At 52.2% G+C, this 24,807-nt stretch overlaps 1 protein-coding gene across 1 annotated transcript in view; it reads left to right on the forward strand.

Moving 5' to 3' along the window:
* GNB1L (G protein subunit beta 1 like) overlaps positions 1-24,514 on the forward strand; it is a 66,753-nt gene extending 42,239 nt beyond the window's left edge. Inside the window, exons 6-7 of the mRNA XM_028094792.2 lie at positions 2,732-2,947; positions 17,389-24,514. Coding sequence (XP_027950593.1) covers positions 2,732-2,947; positions 17,389-17,706 — 534 coding nt within the window. The 3' untranslated portion in view covers positions 17,707-24,514. The remainder of the gene's footprint in view (positions 1-2,731; positions 2,948-17,388) is intronic.
* Positions 24,515-24,807: the final 293 nt, after the last annotated feature.

Raw genomic sequence — 24,807 nt, forward strand, 5'->3', positions numbered from 1 at the left:
TCCTGACCCCATGGAGATCAGCCTGTCACCAAAGGCCTGAGACCATGAGACCACCGTTCTGCCTGTGCCGCCTGTCACTGGGGGCCACAGGGGCCCTGCAGCACAGCTGGGGAGCAGCAACCATCAGGGCTGCAGCTCAGCACTTGGTCACCCTTGGCAACAATGAGGTGGGCCCCTGCAGGTCAGTCTGGCTCCTGATCTGGCCACCCTGTGGCACTTTGATAGGTGGGTGAGTAGCACGCAGCCCCTGAACGAGCCGAGATGCTCAGAACCCAGAGACCACAGGCATGATGCAGACTTGGGCTATAGAGACAGACCAAAACCAATGTGTTGGCACTGGGAGGAGCCCCAGATGTGGGAGGAATGTGCCCAGGGGATTGGTGAGGAGCAGGGCCCGGGGGGCAGGGGGTCCGGAAGAGGCTGGGCAGAGGCAGGGTGGATGGGAAGCAGGTGACAAGACCGATCACTGCCCTGAAGGGAAGAGACCCAAGTGGGCCCCAGGTGAGTTCCTCAGAGCTGACCTCTAAGATGGGGCCCAGCAGGTCTGGCCTAGGGGTTTGGCCTGGTCAGCCAACAAACAGAGCATTGGGCTGTTCTCACCTGGCTCTCGCCCTCTCAGCAGGGTCCAGATATGGCTGGCTGCTCAAGGGGGGAGGCCCCTTCTGGAGAAGCACAGCTGCCTGAAAGGAGGTACCCGAGCAGAGGGCCTGACCATTTCTTAAAGCAGTCTGTACATGTCTGGAGAAAAGCCGTATAAATAATTTTATACCACACAAATAGTTTCCAATCGGGTGACTTGAAAGATACCGAAATGGAACTCTTCCCCGTTACAAAACTACAGAGAAAGCGTACCAACACTGATGGCCTCGCACGGGAGACCAGACGGAGGCAGTGACCACGCTCAGCTGCTCGCAGCCTTGGCCCTTCCATGGCAGGCATCAGCAGGCACTGTGCGCACACAGGGTTCATGGTCACAGGGCCCATATCCTGACTGCTTGCCCAGTCGGGCCCATGGAAGTCGGGGGGGGGGGGCGTGGGGGGGGAAGGGGGGGCGGCGCAATCAGCCTGCAAGAGGCCCCAGGGAGGGAGGGGCACAGGCTGCCAGAGGCTAAGTGAAGCTAAGGAGCCTTTCTTTGTATGAACATCTATTACCATCAGAAAAGGTGTAGAGGCCATTTCCGGGGATGTGCAGGAGGCGACCTCGAGGCTGGCTCTGGCCTGGGAGGATTCCCTGGGCTGTGGGCAGGCCTTGGTGACTGTGTCCTCCCCATCTTCTGGCCTGCCATCTCCTTCTGATCAAAGAGCTGGTCTGCATCAGGCTCCCCCTGGCTCCCTTCACTAACCAGGGCCCTGGTGACATACACCACACCCTAAAGCCTCAGTTTCCCCTTCTGATGCACAGAGAGAGCCCCGCTTCCGTGTGTGGAAGATGTGGTATCCACTCATTAGATACATGACCTGGTGCTTTCTGGCTAAACCTGGTCACCTTGCTTAGCTGAGCAAAGGTTCTTTCTGGGCGCTCTTGAATATTGTGGAGAGGCATCTGGGCCTTGAGCCCCTCTGGGCAGATGGAAGCACCCACACAGCTCATAACAGGAGCTCCAGCAGGTGGGCGAGGAGGGCCTCCATGGTGCTGTCTGTCCCTGTCAGCCCACGACCAGTGAGGCCCAGGCACCCTGCTCAGTGCCAGCCTTGCTGCCAGCAGGGGACTGTTCTGGGAGTTACCGGTGACCCAGGAGGCAGCCTCGCTGACCAGCCTCCTCCTCCCCACCCCACCCCCCACCGCCAGGATCCCATTCTTACCATTGACCATCCAGAGGCTGGGGGCCAGGCCCAGAGTTCCCCGGGGCTCAGCTGAGCTCCTGGCTCTTGGAAAATTCACTGGGGAGGGGATGTGCTCAGTTATTTCTGACACTTGAGTGATGCCAACCCCAGGCAGCTCAGCAGGAAATGCAGAGGCGAGAGAAGAGCAAAAGGCATAGGCTGGCTTGTGCTTTGCCCCAGAAGCAACCAGGATCCCTGTCTTGGAGCCTGGGCACCAAGCACGGGGCTGCCGCTCTCAGTGCCGGGGTGACACGGAATCCCGCGGTGCTCCCCTGGAGTGGTTGCCGAGGCTAGATAAACGAGGCGTCTGTCCCGGGTGCGGAGCCCTCTGACCCGCATCCTCATTCATCACAATAACTCAGGGCCAGCAGAGCTCGGCTCACACCAGTCAGCGCCCTGGCGACTCACCAGGCCTGGGGGGGTGGGGGGCTTCCGCGGCGACGTTGACAAAGCACAGAAAGTTCATTTTTCATGGAGATGGAGCTCGCGATTTCCTTTGGCTGGCAGTTCTAGACAGGTGACCGGCCTCACGAAGGGGTGGCCGCAAGTCTCAGCCTGCAGAAAGGAGGCAGGAAGAAGCAGCAGCACCCGGCCAGGCTGGTGAGCAGCGGCATGGCAGTGTGAGGCGGGGGGCCGCGCAGGCCGACCTCGGGCTCCGTGGCCTCCAGTCTCAGTCCTCGGAGCGCCCCAACACTGGCCCATGCCAGCCCGGTGCCACTGGTGTCCACTGTCGGGGGGCATGCAGAGCCTCTGAACTGTTAACTGCCATGCAGGGAGCACGGCGAATAGCTCCCTGGCTGGGCCACCCCCAAGGCCCGGTGGGAGAGGCCGCCCCTCTCTGGAGCCCCTTCTTCCCCCAAAACCTACCAGGAGCCTTCGGGAGCTGACTGCTGTGCTGTCCCCGCAGGCTGACTCCAGTCCCCGCCCACTCCTCCTGGCTGGCTATGAGGACGGATCGGTGGCCCTGTGGGACGTCTCTGAGCGGAAGGTGTGCAGCCGCGTCGCCTGCCACCCGGAGCCCGTCATGGGCTTTGACTTTGACTCCCAGAAGGCCAGGGGCGTCTCGGGCTCCGCGGAGAAGGCGCTGGCTGTCTGGAGCCTGGATGAGCAGCAGGCCCTGCAGGTCAGTGCGCCAGACCCGAGGTGTCATTTATCCTGCTTTGCACTAACAGTCTGATAGGCTGAAACAATATTTAGGCATGAAGAGGAGTTGTTGCAGATCCCTGGCTAATTAATCACTGCGAGGCGGGGTGCAGGCCAGCCTGTCCGCGGGGCCGGTGCAGGAAGAAGGGGGCGTGGGCGTTTGTGAACCGTTCACATGGTTTGGGTTTCTCTCAGACCTCGGGTTAACAGCAGTCACGTCTTGTCCATCTAGAGAAAAGGCATGTAGAGTCCAGGAGTAGGCAAGTCCATTTGCAAAAACTCAGAGGAATTCGGTCAGTAAGGAACTGATTAATCAACAAAAACCAACCCAGTGTGGAGAAATCCACGGAGTCACGCCCCCAGGGCAGTCTGCAGGCCAACCCCAGGAAAGTGGTTCCTCTCTGCTCACCACAGTAGGGAAGGGGTGTGAGGCCTCTGGCTGGAGCGGGGTGTTGCTGGAAACCTTCCCATGAGGTCTCAGTGGACTTTCCCTTCCCACATGGCTCGTGGAGCACTTGGGGCCAGGTCTGGGCCTGTGGCTGGTGCTCAGCATGCAGTGGCCCAGCCTGTACCCTCGGCCCTGTTTTGAACTTGGGGAGTAAAGTTGCGGGGGGGAGCCTCCTGTCCAGGCCTCACACTAGGGCAGGTCCCTGGGGGGCTGCAGGTCACAGGGGATGAGACAGACGTGTGATGCCTCTTGGCCCCCAGAGGGTGGCCTGGGTGCACTCTGGTGTCTTGGGGTGGCCGAGGAGTCCCCATTAGCCAGGAAGCCTTGGGAGGCTGAGACTTGGCCACTTGACTAGCGAGTGGAAGCTGCATGGGAGGGCAGTGCTGTAAACCTGGGTCTGGTGGGGGAACAGGGCCCTGGTTGGGAAATGTGTGGCCCTCAGGGAGACTGCCAGCAGAAGCAGCAGAGGCTCGGCACTTGGCCTCACCTGGAGTGCTGGAGGGCAGGAGTGCCCTTCTCTGCAGGAGTTGCGGTGGAGAAGGCATCTCCCCACGCCGGGTGGTAAAGCCTTGCCTACTAGCCTGGCAAGCCTGCCTCCCCCCACATTTGCCCAGCCTGGACCCTCACAGCCAGAGGAAGAAGCCCTGGGCAGGCACCACCAAGCCCCTGAGGCATATGGGTTGGAGAGGGGAAGGGCGGGCCCCTGGGGAAAATCAGGGCATGCTGTGGTGCCTAGCAGGCATCACACGTCCTGGGTGCCACCCCGGGGTGGGGCCTCACCACCCGGTCATCCCGAAAGAGGGACAGAGCGAGGACAGCTGGGGCAGGGGTCTCACGTGGTGGGTGAGGAGTCCTGGGGAAGACGGAGGCTGAGAAGGAGCCAGGCGGCAGGGTGCTGGAGGGAATGGTGACGGACTTGGAGGCCCAGAGACGGACACAGCTCAGGCGGAGGGAGACCTGGGAGGGGGCCCTTTCATGTTGAAGCTGGAGTTGGGACTGGCATCCTAAAAAGAAGGATCCTGTCTGAGAACAAAGGTGAAAGCCAGAGCAAGTGGCCAGCGTCAGCAGGGCAGAACTGCCTACTGTCCTGGTGTGAGGCTGCCAGGTGTCTCTCCAGGTGGGATCTGAGCAGGAACCTGAGGGTGGGGAGCAGCCGGCCAGAGCCCAGCAAGAGAGGGAAAGGGGATCACAGGTGACATTTGGGGATAGGGTACACATTTATGCTTCCTTAGCATTGCTCCTCCCCAGCAGATCAGCTTGTGCCAGTACATGGCTGACTACAGTAAAGCCAACTACCCATCTGTCCTTCTGTCCTTCTTTTGTCTTAGAGAGCCCATGGAGGCCCCAGGGGAAGGGGGGTTAGCCAGGCTTCCAAATGAGGCCAGGCCTGGCTGTGGCAGAGCAGAGCTTCTCATGCCTCTGTCCCAGCGGAAGGGTCTCAAGGCCTTGGAATGGTAGACCTGAGTGGGGATGGGAGTGAATGTCGTCATGATGGCTGTCATCTTTAAGACTGGGGCAGAGCCAGTCTGGTAATGGGTCTTCATGTCCTCACCAGAGGAGGGCACCTCACTGGTGTCAAGCCCAGCCAGGTAGGCCTTGGAGGCTCTTGCACCCCTCCTTCCTGCTCCTCGAGTCTGGTGGGGACCAGGCAGGGCCTCCACCTTCCCACTGTGGGGTCCAGTGCTCCATCCTGCTATGGCTTGAATTTCATCAGCCTGACCTTGCAAAAGGCTGAAGACTTGGGTGGCTTCCCTGAGAACCCCACCCTGGACTGCAGTACCCCCAGGGGTACCGGGCGCTCTTGAATATTGTGGAGAGGACCCTGGAAGGGTCCCCTCCTGCTGACCTGGCCCAGATCTGCCTGCTCTCTGCTGGCTTGTTCGGGAAACAGCTGCTGGAACTTAAGACTTAAATTTATGGGGCATTTTCCAGTCCAGAGATGAACTTTTACTGTACTGATGAACTGAAAAGTTAAAGCACAGAGGATTATTAATGAATTTGAAAGTTAAAGCAGAAGGGGAGCCAGGCATTGTGGAGTGGACGTGGTGGTTACGTGATGGTGTTATGCCGGGCTTGGGGCCCCACTCAGCAGTGCACATCAAAGCAGGAGGACAGTGTTCCTCCCGCTGAGTGCGGCCACTGAGAACGGCTGCATGTCAGGTTCAGAGTTGGCCCCAGAGGCCCTGGAGATTTTCAGGTTGTGACGCGCAAGGCCTCTGAGAAGGAAGTATCAGGGGCCGGCGCCCACTGGCATCCACAGGCATCCTCGCCCTGAGGCCCCCGGTGCACCACGCTGGCCCTCCGACGTGGCCGCCCGCCCTGGCCCTCGAGCCACGTGGGCACAGATGTGCCTCACCTCGCAGCCTGCTGCTGGAGTCTCTAATGAGCCCAAATCAATCTCTCCCGGGCGGGCGCTGGGAGCAGAGACGCAGATGAGGTTTCCCGCAGCAGAGCGTGGGTAATGGGAACCAGATGGCGGCCGCGCCGCGTGCACATTCCTGGCACCTGAGGTCATGTGCTGTGAGAGCCACTAGTGGCCAGGGATCCCTCCCAGAGGGTCCTTATCCAGGATGGGTGCGACCAGGGGCCATGGCAGTGACTGGGAGCCTGCGGCCCCCCTCCTCAGAACACCGTGGCCTCGGGGGCACATGGCAATGCTGGGCCACTCACTTGCCTTCCAGAGGTGGCTTTCCCTCCAGCCTCCAGGGGATTGGGCCTTGGCTGTCGTCAGACACAGGTGGTGTGCAGACCTGCTCCTTCCTCCCACACTTGGGCAGGGCCCATGGCCTTGAAGCAGGGCCTGATTTACGGCCAGCAGTATTTTTAGGCCTTTAAGTAATATTGAGGCCCCCCACCCCAGCCAGCCTGGGCTGGGAATCGGACCAACCACGCTTCCCCGAGTTGCGCCCACGGCTGGTTGGCCAGGCATCCCCTTGTCTCGTTATGTGTCTGCTGCCCTCTTTCTCCCAGGCCCCACCCTCTAAAGGGTCAGTAGCAGGACCTGTGGGACAGGTAGGAAAGAGACTACAGGGCCCCGAGACCAAGCAAATTGTGGACACAGCTCAACCCCCCGTATGCATCTCAGGAACACAGCAGAACAAGCAAGGCTCTGGGCCACTGTGACCATGAACAGATGCTGTAGTCCCTCCTCCTCCTCGGGAATACAAGCCTAGGACAGGGACAGGCCTCTTTGGGTTTAGGTCCCCATCAAAGCTTCTGTTGCTGCTTCTCTTCATTCCGGCCAGCGGAGCCTGCTTTGTGCCTTTGCTTCGGGACCAGAGTCACTCCTGCCCCTGTGGGCAGCAATGGGCATCTTAGCCCCTCCCAGGGGGTGACACTGGTGTGGAAGGCGTTCTGTGCCCTGGACTCACTTCCAATATGTGAGGACCATGGTTCAGGGGCCACTATGGAAATTCACATTCCTCTTCCACTTGCCTTGGGTTCTCGGTGATCATCAGCAGAGAGCAGACTGGAAAGCAGCCCTTTTCTCCCTGTTAACAAATCCACATAAAGATGGAACATGAAGGAGGTGACCCTGAAGCAGGGCCCCACATGGGTTCCAGGGAATCCATGGCTCCAAGCCCAGGGGTCCCCTGGTGACCCCTGGGCTTGGGGCAAAGTCCACAGAAGAGAAAAGGAGGGACGGTGATGGTCATCAGTCCTCATTCCCAGCCCCCCTGATCTGGTCCATGAGAATGGAGAGGGGTTCAGGCAGGTGCACACCCTTACATGAGAGCACATGCACAGTGGCCTCGCCTCCCACACTCATTCTCCAGCATGTGCCACTTGGTGGCCTGAGCATCATGGTCCACCAATTGGTAGAGCCAGGCACTGGCCAGAGCCCTGGAAGAGTAGGAGGGGGTCCCTGACCATGAGATGCGGGGTGGGTGTGGAGGTGCCTGGGTGGGTCACTGTGGGGCTGCCCAAGTGCTGATTGCACTGGCCAGGAACCCAGGCCATGCCTCACGGAGGCAGGGGCTGTAGCGGGCCTCCTGCACATGCTACAGGTTGGACACCGTGCAAGTTTGCTGCCAGGTTTTGGTCTCATCATATTTTGCTGTCTCATCATATTAGATCCTCCTTCTACTCCTAGTGGGGAAAGAATCTGGATCATGAATAGGCGTTGAACTGTCAGACTCATGGCTTTCATTCTCAAATCAGTTAATTTAATGAACTGCATTTTTTGGTTTTTATGATATCAAACAACCATGTAGTCTTAAAATAAGCTGTCACAGAGCTTGTCCATTTCCGTGTGGTGGGGCTCAGTCGGAGTCGTTCAGAGCCATTGGTCTGTCTCTCAGTAAACTAAGCTGTACCCCCTCCCCTGTTACCCCACTCTGTTTATGGTGTTGGGGTATTGGGCACCCAGAGCTGAGGCAGGCATCCCCTCCTCTCCTGATCTCTGGATAAGCTGGCAGGGGTCTGTTTTGTGAGTGGCCATGGTTGCTCTTTCCCCCTGGGGCAGGTGTTTCCTCTGCAAGGAAGGCTTGATTTTCTTCTTGGACTGATTTAGGTTTCTTGATTTTTTTTTTTTTTTTTTGTAAGTTGCCTTTTTCTAAGAATTTCTCTCTGGGCATAAAAACCTTCAAGGTATTTTCATACTACCCTTTTTTAGTTGTTTGAAATGATTGTGTAGACTCTGCTGTATTTACAAAACTGTCCCATTTTTATCCCCAATCTTACCTTTGTTGATCTTTAAAAATCTTTTTCTATCGTTAAGAGTCTCTTACGGTTTGAAAGAGAAAAAAGAAAAGAGGGGAAAAAAATCCTTTTCTGTTTTATCATTTCTGCTCTGATCTTTCCCTTCCTTCCTCCCATGTTCTCTGGGCTTGGTCCACTGCTCTGACTTGAACTGGATACGGCGCCCACTTGTTCTCCGCCAACCGCCCCCCCCCCCCCAGCGGCAGCTGCAGCCTGGTCTTCAGCCCTCTAGCTGCATCCCACGTTGGGACATGTCACCATCTTCATTCTGGGGGGACCCAGTTTTTGTTTGTTCTCTGACTGCTGAGCTGATCAGAGTGTTTTTATGTTTCCAAATGTTTGATTTTTTTTCTCCCCAGTTTTTTTTTTTTTCATTTTTGGGAATTTCTAACTCAATGCCGTTGTGGTCGGAGAATAAGGTCTGAATGATATCAGCTCTTTGAAATGTGGAGGCCAGTCCAGTTGACATAAGTATTCCACATGTGTGTGGGAAGGAAGTGCTCGTTGCTGGGTGCATGGCTCTACCTGCACGTGCTCGGGCAGCTGTGGGGGCCATGCAGTCCCAACACCGTGTGTGTGACTGGGCTCCTTGGGAAGGGGCGGGGAGAGCCCGGTGCTGAGGCACATTTTGGCAACTTCTTCTGCATCCTGTGTGTTCTTGCCTCTGCATTTTGAAGCTGGCTTAGGAACATACGGGTTTAGAATGGTCATCTTCCTGGGGAATTGAACCTTTATACTTTAGTGACTCTCGTTACCCCTGAGAAAGATTTTTGCCTACAAGCCTATTTTGCCAACTATTAATATGGTTCATGCCAGCTTTCTTCTGATTGATTATACTACTACTTTTTATAGCTTTTAAAAAAAAAAAAATCTTTTGCCTTCAGCTTGTCTTCAGGCATGGGTATCTCACAGAGCTGGTTTTGCACACGGAGTGCATCTCATCACTGCCCTTTTGTACCGTGGCTGTTGCCCGGGCATTCTTACTCCTCAGGCACTCCTTCCAGAAGCTGAAAAGGCCGCCCGTTAGGGAACATCAAGTGGGGGCCTCCGAGAGTGTGAGTCTGAACGTTGATGGTGCCCACAGTTCTAGGTGCTTCTCTGGGTTTGTCCTGGCCCTCCAATGGGCTGTGGGGGAGCCAGCTCCCAGCCAACTCACCAGCCTGTGTGGGTCTGGCCACAAATTTTGATTTCTGTGTCTTCATTTTTATTCAGTTCAAAATACTTGCTATTTTCCCTGACGATTTCTTCTTTGATCCAGTTGTTTCTTAGAAGTAAATTATTTAATTTTCAAATATTTGTTGATTTTGTAGATATCTTTAATCTAGCTTAATTCTGCTGTCAGTGAAGGAACCTGCACAATGTCAGCCTTTAGATATTTATTGAAGCTTGTGTTTGGCCCAGCACATGCTACATTACATCTTGGTGAATGCGTGTGTTACGCAGTTGTTGGGCAGAGTGTGCCATCAGCGCAACCTCGGTCAAGGTGGTTGGTACCATTCACGTCTTCCATATCCCTACCAATCTTTTCATCCAGTTTTTTGCCAGTTACTGAGCGAGGTCTTTGAATCTTTGAGTGTGGTCGTGAATGTGCCTATTTCCCCCTTTCTGTCTGTTTTGCTTCATGAATTTTGAAGCGCTGTCATTATGCGCATTTAAGGTGGTGACCACATCCTGCCGAATGGTCATCATGAAATATTCCTCTGTAGCTCCTGTCACATCTTTTTTTTTTTATTGTAGTAATTTAATTTTTTTTTAATTGAAGGGTAGTTGACACACAATGAATGTTACATCAGTTTCAGGTGTAACACATCCTTTGTCTTGGGGTCGGCTTGGTCTGACACTAATACAGCGGTGCCAAGTTTCTCAGGTTTCCTCTTTTCGGGGCATGTCTCCCTTATTTTCAACCTATGTCCATCCCTTTATATTTAAAAAGCATCTTTGGCAGTCTTGCTTTTTAATCCTTTCTGACAATCTCTGCCTTCTAATTGGAGCACTTAGTCTGTTTGCACTTAATATAATTATTGATGTGCCTGGCATTATGTCTGCCATCTTGATATTGGTTTCCCACTTGTCACTTCTGTTTTTGACCCTCTTGTACTCCTTTCCTGCCTTCTTGTATGTTAATCAAATATGCATTTTTTAGTTTTCCATTTTATTTCCTCTCTTGGTTTCTTTGATATAGCTCTTGTCATTTTCTTCTGAGTGGCTACTTGCAGGCTCACGGTACACATCATCGACGTACCCAGCCCTACTCAGTCAGTGGTTGCCACACCGCTCCCCCCAAAGTGTGTCATAACTCCATGCTAGAAGGATTCCATTTACCACCCTCCCATCCTTTCTCCAGCTGCTGTTATACATTTTACTTCTACACACCTTATAAATTTTATAATGTTATTGGTTTTGCATTAAATTATCAGTTGTTAAACCTGAGATCAAAACCTGAGCTGAAATCGAGAACCAGATGCTTAACCGACTAAGGCACCCAAGCACCCTCAGATTTTTTTTTTTATACATGAGGAATAGTACTATAAATGCGTTTTCTCTTCCTTAAGATTTTGTTAATATTTTCTTTTCTCTAGCTTATTGTAAGAATATGCAGTATATAATACGTACAGCATACAAAATACGTGTTAACTGTTCATGTTATCAGTAAGGCTTCCAGTCAATAGTAGGCTATTGGTAGTTTTGGGGGAATCAGAAGTGATAAATGGATTTTCAACTGCATGGGGAGTCAGCACCCCTAACCTGCGTGTTGTTCAACTAGAGTTTATATTTACCCATCTGTTACCATTTTGGGTGCTCTTCCTGTAGATCTGAGTTTCTGTCTGGTTTTATTTCCCTTTATCTGGAAGAATACCCTTTAGCATTTCTTGAAGTGTAGTTCTTCTGGGAAAAGATTCTCTAGCTTCTGTTTATGAACAATGTCTATTTCACCCTCTTTTTAAAAAAGTATCTAGGGATGATGGTTTTGTTTTCCTTCATGTACTTTAAAGGTGTTGTTCCATTGTCATCTGGTGTCCATAGTTTCGAATGAGAATTCATCGTATCTTATCATTATTCCCAGACACACCATGTGTCTCACTCCATGGTGGCTTTCAAGGTTTTGTTCATCTGTAGTTTTCAGTAGTCCGACTCTCCTGGAACCTCCATAAGTTAGACAGTTGGATATCATTCCATACTCCCTGAGGCTCTGTTCCATTTTCTTCTCTCTGTTTTTCGGGTTGAATAATGTCTATTGATATGTCCTCTAGTTTGCTGACTTTTTTAAATGATTTACAGTCTGCCATTAAGCCTATCCTACAAGTTTTTCATTTCAGTTACGGAGCTGCTCAGTTCTACATTTTCTATTGTGGTTCTTTTTTTTTTTTTTTTTTTTTTACGATTTTATTTATTTATTTGAGAGAGGGAGAGAGAACACGAGTAGGGTGAGGGGCAGAGGGAGAAGCAGGCTCCCCAACTGAGCATGGAGCCCAATGCGGGCTCAATCCTGGGACTCCAGGATCATGACCTGAGCTGAAGAGAGATGCTTAACCGACTGGGCCACCCAGGTGCCCCTCTTCTTTTTTTTTTTTTCAAATAAAAGACTATTTTTTTAGAACAGTTTTAGGTTCACAGCAAAATTGAGAGGAAGGTACAGACATATCCCACATGCCCCTTGCCCCTACCCCACATGTACACAGCCTCCCCCATTATCGAGGGCCCACCAGAGTGGGACAACTGGTACACCAGGCAGATCTACACTGAAACATTATCACCCAGAGTCTACAGTTCACAGTAAGTTCACTCTTGGTGGTGTGTATTCTGTGGGTTTGGACAAAGGTATAATGACATGTATCCACCATTATAATATCACACACAGTGTTTTCACTGCCCTAAAAATCCTCTGTGCTCTGCCCAGTCATTCCTCCTCTAGCACTGACCCTTGACAACTACTGATTTTTTTTGCTGTCTCTATGGTTTGGTTTTGCCTTTTCCAGAACGTCATATGGCTGGAATCATACAGTACGTTGCCTTTTTGGATTGGCTTCTTTCAGTGAGTAATACACATTTAAGGTTCTTCTGTGTCTTTTATAGTTTGATGGCTCATTTCTTTTTAGCACTAAATAATATTCCATTGTCTGGATGCATCACAGTTATTATTTATCCATTCACCTATTAAAACACATCTTGGTTGCTTCCAAGTTTTGGCAGTTACGAATAAAGCTGCTATAAATACGGATGTACAATATTTTGGGGGGAGGGTGGAAAGGGAGAAGAGAGACTCTTAAGCAGGTTCCACACCCAGCACAGAGACTGACGTGGGGCTTGAGATCATGAACTGAGCTGAAAGCAAGGGTCAGATGCTTAACTGACTGAGTCATCCAGGCACCCCACAGTTTTTTGTATAGATAGAAATTTTCATCTCCTTTGGGTAAATACCAAAGCATGCAATTTCTAGAACACATGGCAAGAGTATGTTTAGTTTTGTTAAGATACCACCAGGCTGTCTTCCAAAGTGGCTATAGGGTGTTGCATTCCTGCCAGCAGTGAATAGAGTTCCTGTGGCTCCACATCCTTGCCAGCATTTGGTATTATCAGTGTTCTGGACTTTGGCCATTCTAACAAGTGTATAGTGGGTATCTGTTTTTTTCTTTATTATTATTATTGAAGTATAGTTGACATATAGTATTATCTTAGTATTGTTCTAATTTGCATTTCCCTGATAACATATGACAGAAGCACTTTTCATGTGCTTACCTGCCGTGTGTTGATCTTCTTTGGTCAAGTGTGTGTTAAGGTCTTTTGCTCATTTTTTAATGAGGTCATTTGTTTTCTTACTCTTGAGTTTTAAGAGTTCTTTGTACATTTTGGTTAATAGTCCTTTACCAGATGTGTCTTCTGCAAATATTTTCTCCTGTTCTGTGGCTTGTCTTTTCATTCTCTTGCCAGTGTCTTTCACAGAGCAGAAAATTTTAATTTTAGTGAAGTTTAGCTTATCAATTCTTTCTTTCATGGATCGTGCCTTTGGTATTGTGTCTGAAATGTCATTGCTGGGTACTTGAGTGGCTCAGTCAGTTAAGCATCTGCCTTCAGCTCAGGTCATGACCCCAGGGTCCTGGGATCGAGTCCTGCATCAGGCTCCCTGCTCAGTGGGGAGTCTGCTTCTCCCTCTGCCCCTCCCACTGCTCCTGCTCACATGTATGATCTCTCTCACAAAAAAAAATAAAATCTTCAAAAAAAAACTAAAAAAAACTAAATTAAATGCCATTGCCAAGCCCAGAGTCATCTAGGTTTTTGTCTTGTGTTATCTTTTTATGATTTTTATAGTGTTGTGTTTTATATTCAGGTCTGTGATTCATTTTGAGTTATTTTTGTGAATTAGAGGTGTGAGGTCTTTGTCTAGATTCATATTTTTGCACGTGGATGTCCAATTTTTCCAGCACTGCTTGATAAAAAGAGTATCTTTTCCTTCATTATGTTTCCTTTGCTCCTTTGTCAAAGATGAGTTGCCTCTATTTATGTGGGTCTATTTCTGGGCTATCTATGCTGTTTCTTTGATCTGTCTCTTCTTTCATCAATACCATACTGTCTTGACCACTATAGTTTCATAGTAGGTCCTGAAGTCAGGTGGCATCAGGCCTTGGACTTTGTTCTTCTCCTCTAACATAATATGTTGGCTGTTCTGGGTTGGTCTTTTTTATAATCTCCATTTTTCTGCTAGTAATTCCTGTCTGTTCACTCATCAGGGAAGTTGTTTTTTATAATTATTTGAATGCGTTTTCTTTCATTTTTTTTTTGAGCATACTTAAATAGCTGCTTTAAAGTTTTTGTCTGATATGTTCAACATCTGTGCCATTCTGGGCCAGTTTCTGTTTACTGCTTTTTTCCCAGTTGACTGTGGATCCTATATTCCTGCTTCTTTGCATGCCTAATAATTTTTTTGTTTGTGTGCTCAACATTGTAAGTGATACGTGATGGAGACTGAGAATTCTAATCTTTTGCTCTGAAGAATATTTACTTTTGTTCTTGCAGGCAGTTAGTTCAGTTACTGGCTGTTCACCTTGAACTTGTGGAGGCTTGGCTTTATGCTCTGTCAGGGCAGATACGTGGAAAGCCCAGGGTCCTTCCCAGGCTCCTCTAATGTGGTAGGACTCACCTTCTGAACTCTGCCTCTCCTTCAGACCATGTAGAGCTCCGTCTCTAGCATTGTTGCAGTAGGTCCAGGGTAGGCCCTATCCGCAGGTGTGATCCTTATTCCTTGCAAGACCATTGTGACATCTCACCTGGTGTTGGGTTGTCAGGTGGTGTTTGTGTTTGGGCTGGCTGGACCCCAGATCATGGTTGATCTCCCCTATCTGTTCCATCTAACCCTGCTATAGTCACTGTCTGGTAAACCTCATGTGGTGTCCTGAGCATGCACAGCCCAGCCCTCACACAAGGACTGATGGGGAGCCCAGACGCGGCCTTCAGGCCCTCCCCCAGTTAACCTCCATGCTGCTGGCTCACCCCACAGATGCAGCTGCCCTAGCTGCCCCCACGCTCTGATCTCTGCCTCCTCAGCTTCATGTGGCCTCTAGGCACCACCTAGATTTCGTGGCTGGGACATTTCCCTGGGCAGATTGCTTCCAGAGTGTTTGGGAGGCTCCCCTCATCAGCTGCCCCTCCCCACCTGTTGTCCACTGCCTGCCCAGACATGGTTGCTTGGTATCTTTTGTCCAGTTTGATGGTTGTTTATAGCATGAGGACTGGTCTGGTACCAGTTACTCCATCATAGCCACAGTCCTATTGTTCTCGCTTCGTGAATGACACGCCCATTTATCTCTAGAACAGACAGTCATAGCTCTTCATTGCGAATTGTACCCTTTATCATTGCTAAGTATGGTACATAGTCTGTCTTCATGCTTTTTCCTCTGAATTCAATGTTTCCTATTACTGACACTGGACCCCTGTTTCTCTTGTCTACACTCTCCTGGTATATCTTTGCCAATCATTCTTTCAGTGTCTCTCTTACACATAGCACAGATTTGGATTTAACTTTGGAACCTAATTATAAATCTGTTGAGGATATTTTTATGGAGAAATACAAGAGCAAATACTAGGAAAACATGGCACCTAGTGTCAGGGACGGGGAAGGAAGTCATGTTGTTTTTGTCATTACTTACAGTGGATTGTCAGATAATCTCTCAAGTATGAGGTTGGCTATTGTATCTTAGGCCCGAAATGACAAAAGATGAGCAAATCAGTGAATTTAACAAACATCCCATCTCTCTCACTATCCCCCCATATTTCAGTTAGTTACATAACTGGTTCCAGAGCCATAATCCATGTATTGTTTTAGGTCTAATCCTACTGGTAAGTAGATTCCTTGCTTTCTGCCAGATGATCTGCTAAAGTTCCCTGGTTATCTCTTATGAGACTGGAGTTAATCTTCCAGTCCTTCAAGAAGAGCTTATGGGAGCAAATTCTTTAAGTTCTTACATGTTCAAAAATGCTTGTCTATTGTTTTTATACTTGAGCAGCAGTTTGGCTGGATATAAAATACTTGGACCATGTCTTTCTTTGCCTCTACTGTCTGCTGACACAGATGTGGCTGTGGAACATTTTGAGGACAGCCTAACTTACCTCACAATTGACATGATCTTTTTGCCTGACCACCAAAAGGACTTTTTAAGCTGTTAAGTCCAGTGATTTTCCTAAGGTGTACCTTAACGTTGACCATCCTATACCCTGTCTTTGGATCTGGATCATAAGACTTCAATTTTTCTAAAAATTAAAATTGATTTTCTAAATCACTGAATGTTAGAGCACCTCTGCCTGTCTTCCATGTCTGCTGTTTTCTCTCCAATCCATTGTAACTCTTTGTTTCCTTTTCACTTCACTCACTTTGTATCATTCCTGCTCTTACTGTCTTGTTCCAGTCTCCTTCTGCCATTTCCCATTCCCCTCCATTTCTTTGAGGTCTTCCTTCCTTTTCTTTCCTGTGCTCTATCAGTTCAGTTCTCCTCCTCTGTGTTTTGCTACTTCAGGTTCTTGTTTTATAGAGGAAACTGCTTCATGAGTTTTGTTTTATTAAATTATGGCAAAAAATCCTTGGGGACAATTTCTGTTTGCTTCCAAGGAATGTTGGCCTTTCTGTGTTTCTTCCTTTTCCCTTGTGTTATTTTCGCAGAAATGAGTGATTATTAACCAAGACTACCATGGCGCCATTAGGAAGTGAATTAGGAGAAAAGGGTGTGCTGGTAAGGGACAGCAAAGGCAACTTCAGGGCAACAAGAGCTCATGGTGCACAGGGCTAAGCCAAACACAGGATCAGTAGAAGGAAGTGGCTACTGTGTATTGTCACAATGATGGCAAATGACAAAGTGCCTTTGTCATTTAGTGTGTGGGGACAGAGATGCCAGATTGCAATGCATGAGACAGTGCCGTGTAACCATGAATAGCTGTGACCACAAAGACAGCTCTGATTCCTTACTTGCTGCAGGAGGCATGTGTTGGTGAGGGGTCATCACCCAGCACTGACTGTGGGAGTGCTCTGCCTCCAGAAAGAGGTTGGCTCCCAGTGTCTCCATGCAGATAGAACACACCTGTGCAACTCCTTGTTTTGTTTTGCCTGCCCTTCTCCCAGAACCAAGCTAGGGACTAAGGTTTCGGCCATGGCCAGTGTGGCAGGCTCTGCAGGTGCTCCTGCAGGTTGCACCTTCGGTGTTGTCCCCCACTGGTCGTGCCTGCACCCACTGCCCCCCCCCACTTGGTGGCCCTTCAACCCTCTCGTTGAAGATGGACTTCGCATCTCTCATCCTCCTCATGCTGTGGGTGGGTGTGAGGTTTCCCCAGAAGGGGAAACATGCAGACTTTATGCTGCTATTAAGCTGGAGATGCATCTTGCGTGGACGCTAGAGTGCAGTGTATTTCCATGGTGAGGGGCCCCAGGACCCAGCCCACTGAGGTCTTTCCTGAGGGCCTGATAGGCAGAGAAACAGAGCAGCCCCTGAGTTGCTCCCAGACCTTGTGTAGGGGAGCAGCTCTGCGGGACCTCAGAGGCTCTCTGAGAGAAGGGCCTAAGTCTTCTGTTATAACCCAAGGGCTCGGCCAAGGGCAGCGGTCAGGCTGCTCCCTTCAGCAGCTCTGTGCCTGGCTCCTGGGAGGTAGGGGGTAAAGTTTGCAGGAGCATACAACCATCTTGGCGGCCAACATTTCCTTTCTTGTTCTGGCTGCCAGACTGGGGCTGTCCAGGGGTGGGAGCCCCTGGGACGGGTCTAAGAAGCCACTTCATGGTTCTCTTGATCTTATAGGTGTGCAGAACTCACGAACTCACCAATCCTGGGATCGCTGATGTCAAGATCCGGCCAGACCGCAAGATCCTGGCCACTGCGGGCTGGGACCATCGTGTCCGTGTGTTTCACTGGTGGACGATGAAGCCACTGGCCGTACTGTCCTTCCACAGTGCCACCATCCACTGTGTGGCCTTTGCCACTGATGGCTTGCTGGCCGCAGGGTCTGGGGATCAGCGCATTAGCATTTGGTCGCTCTACCCGATCCGCAGCGATGCGTCCACTCCCTCGGTGGGACACGCAGAGGGCAGGGAGGTGGGCACCCAGGCTTTGGCCTGACCCAGGCATGTGGAAACCGTGCATCGGGACCCTTGAGGACAGCCAGTTGTGGTTCTCCTCCTCCAGTTACAAGAGGAGCTTGGTCCATGGAGTCTTCGTTTTCTGCACAAGGCTTGTGTTTCCTTTTGCGAAATACAGCATCTGTATGACAGTGACTCTGCAGTTCACAAAGAGTAACTGGGCCAGACACCTGAGCAGCTACAGCCCAAGTGAGAGGCCAACCTGGGGCTCCTTTACAATTAACCTCTAGATGCAAACCTGTGGACTCAAGGTACAGATTCTCCGAGGTGATACCCTGGATTCCCCGTTAGGGTCAGCTCCGAGAGCTCTCCTCAGACCTTCCACTGGGCAAGGCAGTTGACCCCTGTCCAGTGGGGGACACCAGATGTGGCCCCCAGGTCCTGCTGACTCTGTGTGGCTCCTCACCCCAAGGATGACCAGGAGCTCCTGATGCTCAGGGCTGAAGCCAGAACCCGTATAAAGAAGTGAGCAGACCCCTCAAGGGAGCAAGGCAGGAGAAGGGCGGGCTGTGGATGATGGCAAAGGCAAGGAGAGCTCATGGTTCAGGACCAGGCCAAGCACCCTGAATCCATGGGAGGAAGTGCCCCAAAGAGAGGAAGACCAAAGACGGCAAGGTGCCATCTTTGGGGTGGAAAGCACAGCAGAATTAAGTGTGGCTGACACAGCCACCAACAACACAGAGCCAACAGTGTGCACACAGGGCAACTGGGAATGAGCAGCCAAAGCAACGAGTGTGTCTGGAGTCTCCTTCCATGCATGGCTGGGCCCAGCCGTCAGGGCATCTTTTAAAGCTGGGCTGTTGACTGGGAAGGAATGGGACCCTGGAAATTGGGGTGGGGGCTGTGGGCAGTCATTGAGGAAGCTGGGGGCCTCAAACCCCTTTGTTCCACTGCCATTTTTTGCCAGAAGAGCCCCTTCGGTCTCTGCCTAAAGAGGTCAGTCCTCCTTTACTTGAAGGATCCGGAATGGCTCCCCCCCTGGGGTGGGGTCCTTGTGGGACACTCAGGACCACCTCCCCCCAACCCCAGCTCTGTTTATAACTAGACTCAGGCCCTAGGAGGCCCCAAAGGGTGAGGTGCAAAGTGTGGCCCATGATGAGGTGGCTACGCTCCAGAAGAACTTCGTGCAGATAGAAATCTGGAGAACACGTGTGGGATCCAGGTGGCAGGAATATGAAATGCATCAGGCCAGATCCATGGAAACAGGGCCACTAACAGAGGGTCTGGACTTGTTGCAGCCCGAGGAGTTAGAAAGGGCCCCCAGGTGCGGTTGCTTGGTTGAAACATGGACCACAAGGCAGGTTCGCTGAGTACGGTTGAAATGCCAGAACCCCCTCAGTGTACTGCAGAGGGGGTGACCCGAGGGTTTGGGGAGATTGGGGTACTCGAGGGGACTTAACACATGAGAGCTGCTTACCCTCCATAAGAGGGGCCAGAGCCTTTTCCCAAGACCTTGAGGAATACGTCCACAAGGGGAGCTGAGCATCCTTGGAGAGCTCTGTGGTTTCTCTTCTCTGCACGTCAGTTGGAGCCACCCCCACAGAGCAAGGTTCTCTAAAGGCAGCGGAGTCACTGAATCTCAGAGTGGCAAAGCCTAGTAGTGACATTTAACTGTCCACTGTGTGGTTGTGTGGTGGGCAGCCTCAGCCACCAGCAGCCAGACTGGCAGAGATGTGGGCATGGTGCCCTTGGGGCCCTGGAAGTGGAGCTGACAGGCAGCCAGATTGAGTCTAGCTTGGTCTGCTTGAGCGGAAGCATTCTGGATCGAGCAGACAGATGTCTGACCCGGGCCACCGAAATAGATTCACAAACCCCCAGTCAGCGCCCCAGGCCCCTTAAGGAAAGACCCCACTACACTGCCAACAATGTATACTGCTGGCCTTCTGCCCAGCCTCCCCAGGGACCTATGGCCACTCCCTAAGGGACTGGATACCATTGGAGCTCATGGAAGGCCCATCCTGGGGACTGGCCTACCCATATGGGCCCTGTTGGACAGAGGGGCTGGCAAGTGTCCTCTAACACCTCTGGGAGGGACCACGCTGGCCCCCGAGTATCCCGTAGCCACGTCACTAGATGGGGGACGCATCCAGAAGGATTTGCACATGATGAATGTCAGAAGGAGAGGCTCTGTTTGGGCTGCAGGCACTCGAACCTCATAGATGTGAGGAAAACTGCCAAGTAAACCACACTCGGGGTACTCCTCACAGGGAGGCTGTCAGGTCAGAGACAATGGAGAGTGGCCTCACCAAGCCGCCGCCTTGCATGGCTCCCACAAGAGGCCACATGCTGAGGGTGTTCTCCTAGAACACAGCTGTATATGCCTGTGTCACCAAGATTCTTGGTGACTCCTTCCTTCAGTAGAACCACCGTATTTACAAAAACAGCCATAGACGTGTGCGTTCCAGACAAAGGGACAGGGTACTGCAAGTCAGCATGAGGTTTATTAAACCCAGAGATGCTTCCAGAATGTCTGAGGTGAGCTGTGTGTGTCGGCTGCCAGTGCCTTGCCCCTGGAGATGGTAGAGGTGTTGGCAGACGCGGACCCAGAGTCCATACACGGGCCTCACTCTCCTGTAAAGGCATGAGCAGAGGTGCATAGAAGATCACAGGCAACTGACCCCTTACAGAGGTCACGTGCTGGTGAGCAGGGTCCCAGGGACATCTTGTGGCTGAATCTTGGTGTACGAGGGCCAAATTCGTCTGTCAGAGCCCTGCTAGTCCTGTGTGCCTGATGGGGCCATGTGGATAAGGCAAGCAGTTGCCAAGTTCACCCAGGCCTTATGGATGTTGTGTGGAAAGACTGGTGGCCAGGACTTTTGTCCACTCAGCTGAGCCACCTGGAACCCCAGTGGTACCAACTCTACTGGAAACACTGGTGTCTGAACCAGTGGGGCCCTCCTCTGTGCCCACTGTGGGGCCCACAGTTTGGTACAACACGGCCTCTGCATCCACAGGATCTGGGGCATTAGCAAATCACCACAGACCTGACCAGTCTCAAACTCCCCTGTACACCTGGGCCCCGCTCCAACACCCAGCCTGGGGAGGATACTTCATGTTTGCAAAGCCTCAGATGGTCCTTGTCATATTCCTAGGGCTGAGTCGTTCCTCAGACCTGACCCAGTATTGGGGGGCTGGCTGTGCCACGGGACCCAGGTGTACAGGGGCACTGCCATCTTCCAACAGCTGTGAGATCCCCTTGCTGGAAGGGCTCAAGCTGATCTCCCTGAGCATCCTCCGGTAGGCTGCAGAGTGGCCACAGTGCATCCCTGCGGCTCTCCCACAGGACAAGCGGGTGCTCTACAAGGAGGAGCCTCTGTGTGGATCCAAGTTTGTCCTTCACCAGAAGGACGCATGCGCTCTCATGGTCAGTCCCTTTGATGTTAACTTAGGGCCCTGAATGTTCTGGGAATGCCTTTTTTTCCTTTGCGTGGGTGCTCATAGTGGCTTTATTCATAATAGTGCCAAACTAGAAACAACCCAAATGTGTTGACAGATGAATGGACAGAGAAGCAAACTGTGTGGTGCATCCATACGGTGTAGTCCCACCAGCCATGGAGAGGAGCCTGGATGGACCCTGAGGAACTGGGGTGGGGAGACAGCGTCCAGGCATCTCAGGCCGCACGCCCATGTGCCTTCATGTCAGATGCTTTCAGCAAGACCCTCCCCGGCCCAGCCCTCCTCCGCACACCCAGCCACATCTGGCCGTGGCAGCCGGGTGGCTTGGCGAAATCAGCCCTGTGATTTTCTGCCCAGTTCCTAAGCGCCTTTCCCAGCTACCTAACGCTGTTCACTGAGCAACGTTTTTCAGGACTTATACCCAAGTGCCGTTTCATTCAGGAGCCACTTGAATTTAGCACAGTCCACAATGGCCAAACCGTGGTGATTCTGACATCAGTATTGCCCAGGATGACGAGGAAGGCTGTGGCTCAGGTGCCCAGGGGGCGGGAGACCCGAGGTTCCCCAGGTGAGCGAGGGGTTTCCGCTGGCCAAGCGTCGCTCATCAGGTGTCCTCAGGCGTCCTCCCCCTCAGCAAGCCACTTTCTGGTCCAGCCCATCCACCGAGAGAGGCTCACCAGTCTCTCGAAGAAGTCTTCATTAATACTCTCTTAAGAGAGGCTGCTCACAACCAGAGAAAACTCTCCCGGACTAGCGATGGAATCAGCGTGCAGTTCTGGCTCTGGTCAATATGTTCTGCTGTTCTGTCCTATTAGAAGAGCTTCCATGGGTTAGGAGCATGGGCGCGGTGTGGCCAGGGCCTCTGGTTGGAGCCTCACAGGCTGTAGTTAGGTGTCAGTGGGGTGGGCACCTCTTCCAGCCCTCCTGGTTGTTAGCAGGATCCAGAGCCTCAGCTCCTGGAGGCTGCCCAGCCTCTTCACGGCCAGCAGGAGTGGCCTTAGGGTATTCTGTGTGGTGACTTCATCGCCCCGGGTGGGATCTGGATGTTCTACCAGGGAGACAAAAGCATCCCCGGTCACCACCTCCGGGGCAAAGGGTGCCTCTCATCAGCAGGACAGACAGGGCTGCGGCAGGGCCCACCTCCAGGCCACCTCCCCTGAAGGGCAAGCGGCTGTGCCATCCTGACCAGCCAGCCCAGGCAAGTGAGTGGCCCAGCGTGTGCCTGCCTCAGGAGCCTTCTGCTGATCCTCTTCCAGACCCATGGTAACCCTGCAAGGCCGGTCCCACAGTCATGCCCACCCGGCACATGGGCAGGTGGACAGCGCTTACCCAGCACCCACTGCGGGCCGGGGTCCCTCTCGGACAAGCAGGAGGCTCGTGGCAGACCAGGCCGCGACCAGGCCGATGCGGTCCCCGGACATTGAGAATTCACCACCTTTGCCTGTGCTCTCTGACTTTCAGCGGTGGGACAACGTCGGACAGCCATGGGCTTGGGAAATACACAAAGCAGCCTCCGCGTGTGGCAGGGGGCGAGCCTGGGGAGCTGGACGAGGCACTCAGACATTGAGGATTAGCTGAGGAAGGGGGAACCTCGCTGTGCTCGCCCGGCAGGGTGGCTTTGTGCTGACGTGCAGTGCGTGTCTTCACGCTTCTGAGTGAGTGATGTTCAATCAGGTGTTACCCACCTGCGTCTGTGCCAAGAAGCCACAGAACACCCTCTGCACAAAAGGACTGTTTGCACAAAGAAAAAACATTCCTTCAGGGGGTTCTTTAGAAACGCTTGATACTCAACTAGCTATAACTTCATGGGAAAGCCTGGTGTCAAAGACGAGCTGGCACAGACGAAAACCTTCCAGAACTGAGCTTGCCGTGCACCTGTGCTTCGGGGCGGGCAAGCCGTCGCTGCCCCAGCCCGCAGCTCGGGGGGCAGGGGGTGCTGTTGGTGCGTTGGTGCTGCGGCCGCCCCAAGTCCGGCACACTCCATCTCTCCTGCAGCACCGCTGTGCTCACTCCTGCCTGGACTCAGCCTCCCGGGCCAAGGTCTCCAGCTCGCCCAGGAGCTCCGTTGGGAGCCAGGTGGGAGGGAAGCCCCTGGGCCGGACAGAGCTGAGCAAGATGCTGAGAGCCACGCAGCGGCTGTGAGTGGGGCAGACATACACCCAACGCGCCAGAGACGTGCCCACCAGGTACAGGACTGTCGGTTCTACAGAGGAAGTCCTAAACCTGTGCTTAGGGAATCCCTGCGGGAAAACATTCGAGCGAGAGATAGAGCCACAGACCGGAGGAAGTAGGGCATACCCGTACCATGGGCTAAGCTGAGAGAAGGTGCTCAGGGCCTTCAGATGAAATGCTTCTGCCTCCATCCCTGCCAGGAGGGGGCCTAGAGCTGCTCCACCTGTCCACCCAGCACCCGACGTGGGCTCTCAGATCTTGGAGCAGGGTTAAGAATGTACATCCTGTGGGCCACAGACAGACACCCTTGTGTCTGGGACCTCGGGCCCACAGAGCCACAAGTATTCATGTGCGTTGGCCCCTGCTTCCGTGGCATGGGGCAGACGTGGGGAATCTTGCTACTGTGACAAAACCAAGAGGCGTTCAGAGGTGCCAAGAGCCGCACTAAAGGCCAAGGGGCCTCCCACACGGGCCTGGGATGCGTCAGGCAGCAAGATGACGGTCACCGTCGTCTGTTCAAACGGGCAAGATTCCGATGGGCCAAGAAGTCTCATTGACACTCGGACAAGAGAAGTTAACATGAAGTAGGCCAGCAAGTATTGTAGTAGTGAAGTAGTCCAAGCATGCCTGAAGATTGCTATAGGTTGAATGTCTGTGTCCCCCCACAAATTCATAGGTTGAAACCTAACCCCCCGGGTGATGGTACTAGGATGGGGCCTTGAGGAGGTGCTTAGGTCATGGGGTGGAGCCTTTGTGAATGGGATCAGTGCCTTATACAGGAGACCCCAGAGGGCGACCCCTGCCCTTTTGCCACGTGAGGACCGAAGAATCGGGCTCTCGCCAGACTCTGGCTCTGCCTTGATCTTGGACTTCTAGTCTCCAGAACAGTGAGAAACGAATTTCTGTTATTTATAAGCCACCCAGTCTGTGGTATTTTGTTGTAGCAGACTGAATGGACTGAGACAAGATGATATATTTTTATTGTTTATTTCTAAGATGTGGAATGTTAAGGGGGCACCTGGGTGGCTCAGTGGGTTAAGCGTCTGACTAGATCTCGACTCAAGCCATGATCTCAGGGTTGTGAGATCGAACCCTGCATCGGGCTCTGTGCTGGGCATGGGGCTTGCTTAAGATTCTCTCTCTCCCTCTCCCTTTCCTCCTCTCCGCCTCTAAAAGATAAAATAAAATAAAATAAAAGACGTGGAATGTTAAGAAATCAAGTCATTTGGTTTCATCCTGTTGCAATAATCTGTCGCTGCGTTAAAAAGCCGGTCCAAACTCAGCAGTGTACGGTATGTATGTGGCATCCAAGGGTCAGCAGGTTGGGAAGCTTGGTGGGGCGGTGGAGCCTGGAGAGGGCTGGGCACAGGGAGCACTGTCGACGGGAGCACCTTTGCATGGCTTCTCAGCATGGCGGTCTCAGGGGAATCAGACTTCTTACATGGGGCCTCCAAGAACTCATCCAGCAAATCAGGAGCCTTCTCCACCCAGTCCTGGTATCAGGAAAGGGACA

The sequence above is a fragment of the Eumetopias jubatus genome, unplaced genomic scaffold, assembly GCF_037043125.1.
Source record: "Eumetopias jubatus isolate StellerSeaLion01/CBP00866 unplaced genomic scaffold, mEumJub1_p1.0 scaffold_16, whole genome shotgun sequence".
Classification (NCBI taxonomy): domain Eukaryota; kingdom Metazoa; phylum Chordata; class Mammalia; order Carnivora; family Otariidae; genus Eumetopias; species Eumetopias jubatus.